At 37.0% G+C, this 7,960-nt stretch overlaps 1 protein-coding gene across 2 annotated transcripts in view; it reads left to right on the top strand.

The window, feature by feature from the left end:
- Nucleotides 1-7,960, top strand: part of PCM1 (pericentriolar material 1) — an 86,972-nt gene that overhangs the window by 11,447 nt on the left and 67,565 nt on the right. The window contains exons 4-7 of one of the 2 annotated variants that reach the window (XM_023737221.1): nucleotides 540-785; nucleotides 2,481-2,750; nucleotides 3,466-3,636; nucleotides 3,870-3,986. In XM_023737221.1, the coding sequence (XP_023592989.1) occupies nucleotides 540-785; nucleotides 2,481-2,750; nucleotides 3,466-3,636; nucleotides 3,870-3,986 (804 nt within the window). The remainder of the gene's footprint in view (nucleotides 1-539; nucleotides 786-2,480; nucleotides 2,751-3,465; nucleotides 3,637-3,869; nucleotides 3,987-7,960) is intronic. The other variant, XM_023737222.1, reaches the window with a different exon arrangement.

Genomic DNA, 7,960 nt, shown 5'->3' with positions numbered 1-7,960 from the left:
CCTGTTTTAAAGGTGGTGCTGTTTTAGAGATTGGGGAACTGAGACTATAGGAAGTAAAGAAAATTTCCCAGGGTCCCAGAGTGAAGCCTTTTTTCAAAAAACTAAGTACTTTAGAACCTAATTTGACTCCAGATCTGTCGCCTTTTATTATCATAATACTGCCTTTAATCTAAAGGAGGCCAGTGAAGAAATCTTAATTTATTCTGCTGTTCAGTTTGTAAATAGTAAAGCAGACTGTTCTTATAAATGCTTTGGAAAATATTCAGACTAACTCTAGGCTTGGGGGTTTGTATTTGTTAGTGATTTATGATAGGAAAGTCATCTATTTTCTGAAGGACAGAGTATAATTTAGGATGGCTCTAATGAGGAAAAAATGGGCTAATGGAAGTAAATGTTTCTAAAACTATATGTTTATGTGAAAAATGTTTTACTGTTTTTAGTTTTAAGATTTTCCCAATTTTTTTTTTTTTTTAAAGCATACTAAATTATTTTCCTGTTTTGGTAAAGGCCAGAGTAACTTTGCTTTTACCTTTTTAAAGGACTGGAGTGGCCAACAGAAGAAGGCAAATAGATCATCAGAAAAGAATAAGAAAAAGTTTGGTGTGGAAGGTGACAAAAGGGTAACTAATGATATCTCCCCGGAGTCGTCCCCAGGAGTCGGAAGGCGAAGAACAAAGACTCCACATACGTTTCCACACAGCAGATATGTGACGCAGATGTCCGTTCCAGAGCAGGCGGAGTTAGAGAAACTTAAACAGCGGATAAACTTCAGTGACTTGGATCAGGTGTGTGGATTATTTTAAAAAAATCGAGTTATGAGTTTGGGGAATAGTTGAAATGGATTAAATACTTTGTCTTAAGAATAAGAAATTGAATGGTTTATTTGCTTTTTTCCTTTTTTTATAGTTTCTATACACATGAAAGAAATTGTATCAGTTGGTCCATGGTCATGGTGATAGTACCATCATGGAAACTGGAGGGACATGAAGTCTTAATTTCTAAACTTGCCGAAGACAAGTTTTTCTGGACTCTTATTACTCTGCTGTTTGACTAAGTTAAATGATTTTTTTATGAAACTAAATTTTTCACATTAGTAACTGAATAATATTGTATTAAGCAAATTGAAAAATCCAGTTTAGTGTATTTATCATTGGCTCAGGAGTCTCTCTTAAGTTTAGAATAAAGCTCTGGTTTGCATTTATAATCACGGATACAAAGTTTATTACTAAAAGCAAGTAGAGGTGATAAACTCTTTTCTTGACAAGTATTTTACTGTCAAATCTGTATTTTGCAGAGATAAACAGATTTTCAAATATGCATGAAGGTAGACTCAAGTCTGGTATTCTGATTGTGATGATCATATATCATTTATTCATCTGTTTACTGATTATTGAATACTTGGTATATGCCAGGCACTGACCTGAGTACTTAGACAGTTCTTCGTACAGAAACATCTTTATGCTGATGTTCATATTAAGTGGCATTGATTCATCCAGTCCCAAGCCTATAAAAATTCTGAGAACAACTAAGATTATCAATATGAGTTATAACTGTGACCCATAGTTCTGGTACTTCATTTAGACTAACCTTGTGCATATCCACGTTGTCAGGGACCAGCTGTAGACTCAGGAGTCTGCACAGCTTTCTCTCTCTGTCTCTTTTTCTCTCTCGTCCTCTGAGACTAGGGTCACAAGCTAGAAGTACTCTCTCTTCATCGGCTGCTCGTGCAGCCTTTCTCTGACCATCAGTCACACAGAGCTGCATCTATACAAACTGACTCTGTACTGCCAGCCCCTGCTGGCTCATTGCCCCCGGGTTTCCGTGAATTCTCTGTAAGAGCTCACAAAAGTTACAGACTATTACTTGTATGTAAAGTTACCCATTTATTATAACCGGAAAAGGATACACGTGAAGAGACGTATCAGGTGGTCTGGGAGTGATCCCCGCGCTAGGCTTTTGTTGTCCCCTGGGACGTGCCACACCCTCTCCCCCGCATGGATGTTCTTACCAGTTCTGGAAGCCCCCAGAAGAGAGCTCCAAGGTCCAGAGTTCCCTAGGCCTTGGGACCTCAGCAAATACGCATGACCAGCATCTTAATGCATACTTACGTCGATCCGGTCAGTGAATAGACATGACTGACCGCATCATGAACCTTCCCTTCTGAAGTTAGTTCACCAGGTGTGAGGCCTGTGTAGTCCCTACTTGCCTGGCTGTTTTGGAAAGACAAAGAGCACCGTAATTCCTCAGGCTGTTTTCAGAAAAGCAGATATAAAATGCCAGGTCTAGTTCTTTGTCCCAGAAAGTGCTAATTGAAATTTTATATTTTAGTAATAGAATTTCGTAGATCTGAAGTGCTTTCACGTGTATCAGCAAAGCTGTTCATGCCCATCTGAGTGAATACCTGATGGTGAAACTGGCTTAAGAACATGGGACTTGAAGTTTCTAACGTGCACGGGACTTGGTTTCTTTTTCTTCTATAGAGAAGCATTGGGAGTGATTCTCAAGGGAGAGCAACAGCCGCCAACAACAAACGTCAGCTGAGTGAGAACCGAAAGCCCTTCAACTTTTTGCCCATGCAGATTAACACTCACAAGAGCAGAGATGCTGCTGCAAGCCCCCCCAGGAGACAAGCAGTCGGAGCAGCACAGTGTAAAGAGTTGTTTGCTTCTGCTTTGAGTAACGACCTTTTGCAAAACTGTCAAGTCTCTGAAGAAGACGGGAGAGGAGAGCCTGCAATAGAGAGCAGCCAGGTGAGACACTTGTGGGGTTTGTTTGTTTGGACTTCGCTTTCACAAATCCCAGAATATAAACAGCTGAGATTGAAAAACGAAAATTATATTAGGTTATGTGCATAGAAAGCTCAGGTGGGGTTAAAGTCCTCGCCTGACCTTTCTCATTGATCTACTGAATTTATTCAAAGTCGAGCAAATTTCTTTTTTATCAAAAATGATGTAGAAACGGTACATTCAGGTTAATTAAGGCTTCTGTTTATCTGATATATACTGTATTGCCAATTTTTCATAAAGGAGTGTGAGACAATGTGATTGATAAATTGTAAGAATTTTTTTAAATGGTGATGTACTTTTGAAAGGGCCTTCAGAGGTATTTGCAATACTTTTAATTATTTATAAAGAAATACAAGACAAGCATTAGAAAGGAAGTCATTTAATGAGTTTAGTTTGGTATACAGGTCTATAAATAAAAATGTTCAGGTAATCTAAATTAAAATTAATTTTGAAACGTCTATTTAAATTGGCTATAATTTGGAGTTTTTTGTATTGCCAATTATGTATTGATTAACTTCTAAATTTGATTCAGATTTTCTGTATGTATGCATTTACACAATAAACCTAGAAGTATCTCTGGTTATTAGCTTTGAAATACCAAGTCTCTGTATTGCTGTGAATGAGTTAATTATGCTGTTTACGTATTTTGTGCTTTCGTGCCTTTTTTTCCTCTCTGCAGATTGTAAGCAGGCTTGTTCAAATTCGCGACTATATTTCCAAGGCTAGTTCCATGCGGGAAGATCTTGTAGAAAAAAATGAAAGATCTGCTAATGTTGAGCGCCTTACTCATCTTATAGATCACCTTAAAGAACAAGAAAAGTCATACATGAAATTTCTCCAAAAAATCCTTGTAAGTTTTAGACCTTTTTAACGACATACCGAGTCATTGTGGTTGTGTCCCAGTGTAGGGATTTTCCTCCTATATTGAGTCATAGCTCTCATGTACCAGTGTATGTGTTATACTAATGGCATTCTGATGCCACCCAGACGAGTTTACTTATTTTCAAAAAAATCGTGCCATCCATTATAACATTTATTGCCCTTTTTAATAGTTGTATGATTTATACCGCTAAAATATTTCAGGCTAGAGCAAATGAGGAGGAGGATGTTCGGACTATAGACTCAGCTGTGGGATCTGGTTCTGTAGCTGAGAGCACATCGCTACACGTAGATGTGCAGTCTGAAGCTTCAGATACCACGGTAAGCAGATGTTTGCTGACTACAGTGCTGGAAATGAAGGTTTCAGTTTCCCATTTTTCAAGATGATACTTCATGAGCATTATGAAAATAGTTACTGAAAAGTGTATACTAGGGAAGAAACCCTCAAATTGTTAATGTTGTGTACAGTCTTTTTAAACATGGAAGTTTAAAAGTTATATTTATTAACATAGAAAATAGTTTTAATGATTGATTTGAAAATCTAGTCATTTCTGATCTTCCACTTACGGAAACGTTGTTTTTCTACTTTGTTTTATTAAGCAGAGCTTTACTAATCTTAAGACACAGGAAAGTTACAATTCGTCAGAGATACACGAGCTATGAGTACAGACTGTCGTCAAAGTTTGCTTAGCATATTATCTGTTGGAAAAAGTCTCCAAGTTCATTTGCCACTGAAGACTCTTTTTAAGTCTATTAGGGTTTTTTGTTTCTCAGGCTTTGGCCTAGGAGTCTGACAGAACCCAGTGACTGAAAAATTGAGATGCAAGACTAGAAAATGAGTGACATAGCATTTGCATGGTGACAGTAAGAAAAATGCTAAAACTTCTGATTCTGCAAAATGAGCTGTATCAAAATACCGTCTTTGAGAAAAATAGCCAGGAATTTATGGAACTTTGGGGAAAAATTTGTAAAATAAACTTAGTTCAGAGAATTTAGAAATAAGATCATGTGTGCTTATAAATATTTTTATTTTAACAGATGTATCTATAACTGCATTAGTAAACTGGAAAAGCTATCACTGGTAAAGCTTTTCTTGTTAAAGGATGACAATGATGTCTTTTTTTTTTTTGAGATAATGTTTCAAACACCATTCAGCATGAGGAATTTGAGGGTTTATTTCCTTTTAGTACTGTATTAACCTGTATGGTTTCTTATCTGCCTCCTTTCTCTTCCCTGCCCTTCCTCATCTGAAGATGAAATTTGAATTTTTTTCTTTGTGTCATTTTTACCAGGAGATACTTGGGGGGCTTGATCTAAACAGTATTTGAAGAATGGATTCAAATTATTTTCCATTTCCACTGATGTGGGGAGTGGTTTCTTTTTCACATTTCGGTTGGGGGATGTGGGTAAAGGAATTCTGTGGGGGAGGGATGGGAAGCGGTATGGTTGGTTATTATAGTTGACATTAGTATCTAAAGTGTTCACCATGACGAGATTTCTTTCGTAATAACGTGAAATTATGACATTAAAAGTGATTAATATGTAGCAGGATGAATGTCACAATATGCTTCAGCAGTCAGTTGCTGTGTAACTGAAATAGTCCAGGATTATTAAACTAAGAAACACTCTAGCCTGCAGAAACTTGAACGTCTAAGTTTACTGCCACTTAGGTAGGTGGATTGATTAAAAACAAAAAGGTAGACTGGTAAATTTTTTGTATTTATTTACAAGACTGGCTGGTATGGTTAACAGGAGTTTGTGTTAAGACGTTAATATGATACACTGTTTAATAAAGGAGGCATCTTTTAGTCTGAGAATTTGCCTGTGCATTGAGGACAGACTAGGGAATTCAGCTTCACAGGAGCAGGTTTCAGACATGGACGTTACTACAAGTCCAAAAGGGAGAGGTGACAGACTCCCTCAGAATGACACAGAACTGAGGCCTGATAGAAAATATAGCCCGAAACATGGATTTCCCTCCAAGGTGTCCTGCACGGTGTTCACTTAGGAAGGCTCTGAATGAGCACCTCTGTTGTGCGTCTTTCCTCTTCCTTGTTTGCTTTTCTGTAGTTGCTTTTGAGCTCATATATATATGTAAACGTGGAGTTATTATACTGTAATTTGCTTTAGAAAAATGCTTTTTGATGTTTTTATTTCTTACTGCTTTCTTACATATCTCTTCGTGGCTTATATGTGGCAGCTGTTCTCAGTTCACATTAACAAAGGATCTGAAACTTGATGTTTTCCTTTTTTGTTTTTGCTTTTGGGGGCTCAAAATCGAACACATTCTTGAACCTTGACCATCAGTCGTTTACTGGGGGAAGCTCGGTGGAGTAGAGGAGAGGAACACTTAAAAGAGTTTTCTGAAATTGGACTTTTAACTTTATGTAACCCAAGGTTTCATGCCTAAGTTGTTTTTGTTTCACTTTATCCATAAACTAAAAATGTAGTTGGTGAAGGTACTCAAAAAGTTTAAATAAAAATGTGTTTGAGGGTGGCTGTAGATCTGGAAATATTTACTACTGTGAGAAGTACCTCTTCCTATTAGTTTGCTTTGTGTTTTGGATTCCTAGTCTTCGCACCGTCCTGTTGGCATATTTTCGTTCCTAGATAGTTTTGTTATTTATCTCATCCTCCTTTCTGTATACCCAGTCGTGGTTTCCTCCCCTACCCCCACTTGCCCCTGGCTTAGCTTTGGTGAGTAGAAGTCTGAAATGTTCTATATACGGATGCTGCATTGACAGTTATCCCCCCATCCTCCCCCCAAATTTTTAAGATAGAAACGGTCTTGAAAGAAGCGAGAACTGACAAGAGAAAATTTGACAGGAATGAATATAAATGTTAACAAGGCAACTTCACTTTGTAGGATGGGAGAGAAATGAGTAAACAGTAGTTAATTTGGAAGGGGGCCTTAGGTTATTAGAAACGCAGAACAACAGAAAACCCTCCAATAAAGAGTGGCTTAACTGAGATAGGGTATATCAGGTAGTTTAGAGGCAGTCCAAAGTAGATGGACACCAACCAGGCTCCTCTTTTGCACATCGCATGTTCTAACCATAGTATTCTACTTCCTATTTATTTGATCTGACTTCCTTTGAGAACTTAATTCTGTGCCATGTGATTAGTTGTTCAGTTATTAATTTTATTTATTGCCAGGTCACATTGGAAGACGTTACCACAGTTACTCATTCATGATACTGATGAGTTTTACTTGGAGAGGTAGAGAGAAGAGAGGTGATTTTTGCATAGCATAGGTGAGGGATGTCATCCAGAGGAAATTTCACTTAACCACCCATGTGCTCTGTAATTTGTCCAGGAGTCAAATGAGCATAGGGAAAGATCAGTGTGTTTCTACTTCCAAAAGAAATCATTGAACTTCTTTGTTCTTCTTAGTAATTTTGGGGGAGAATCATTCATTTTAAATCTACATAACCCTAACTGAAATTTAATGGTAATGGAAATTTAAAACTGACCAAGTGCAACAAATGTGCAAGATTGAGTTAAACCTCATTTTATTATAAAATTTATTTATAAAGATATTAGGTAATAGCATTGAACTTTTAAAATGTAAGATTTTTGAAAAGATAAATCAGTGATGAAAAATACCATTATGATGTACATTTAATCCATAATCTGGATTACAGTTTTTTGTTTTGGAGTTTTATTAAAATTTATCCTTTTACTTAATCGACTTTTCTTTTTCTCGTTTGATTACATTTTGAATTGTTTGAAGATTAACATTTAAAAGTTGATAGTTTTTTATAACAGTTATTTAATCTATTCCTCTACTTTCATGCAAGATGATAACCTCCTAACTTTGATTGGGTATTTGGAAGGATTTACTTCTATTTTATGGCCTCAGACGCAGCTGGGTGGGCACATTCAAGAGGAAAGATAGTAATGACATCTTTGATACAAAGTATAAAAGTTTCCACTTTATCATATGCTTATATAATGTGACGCAATTACATTAAAACCTATCCACGTGAGACTGTCAAATGAAACATGTATTTTTAGAATGACTGTCCTTGGTTAGAAATAATAAGAATGTACCTGAAAGTGGATTTGTTTGTTCTCTGGGGTTTTGTGTGTGTGTGTATTTTTAGACATCACTTCTAGGAGTGAGGCAGGGCATTTCTTAGTCTTTCTCAGAGAGACTTGCAGGGCATTAACATGGTATAATGTGCTCCCACTTTTCTGTAGGGCCTGGGCCCCTTATTGCTTTTTGTGTGTGTGTGTGTCTGTGTGGAGGTGTGTCTGTGTGTGGGTGTGTCTGTGTGTGTGTGTGTGTGTGT

The sequence above is a fragment of the Trichechus manatus genome, unplaced genomic scaffold (genome assembly GCF_000243295.1).
Source record: "Trichechus manatus latirostris isolate Lorelei unplaced genomic scaffold, TriManLat1.0 scaffold00099, whole genome shotgun sequence".
NCBI classification, from domain to species: Eukaryota; Metazoa; Chordata; class Mammalia; order Sirenia; family Trichechidae; genus Trichechus; species Trichechus manatus.
This window is presented reverse-complemented; position numbering and strand designations above follow the sequence as displayed.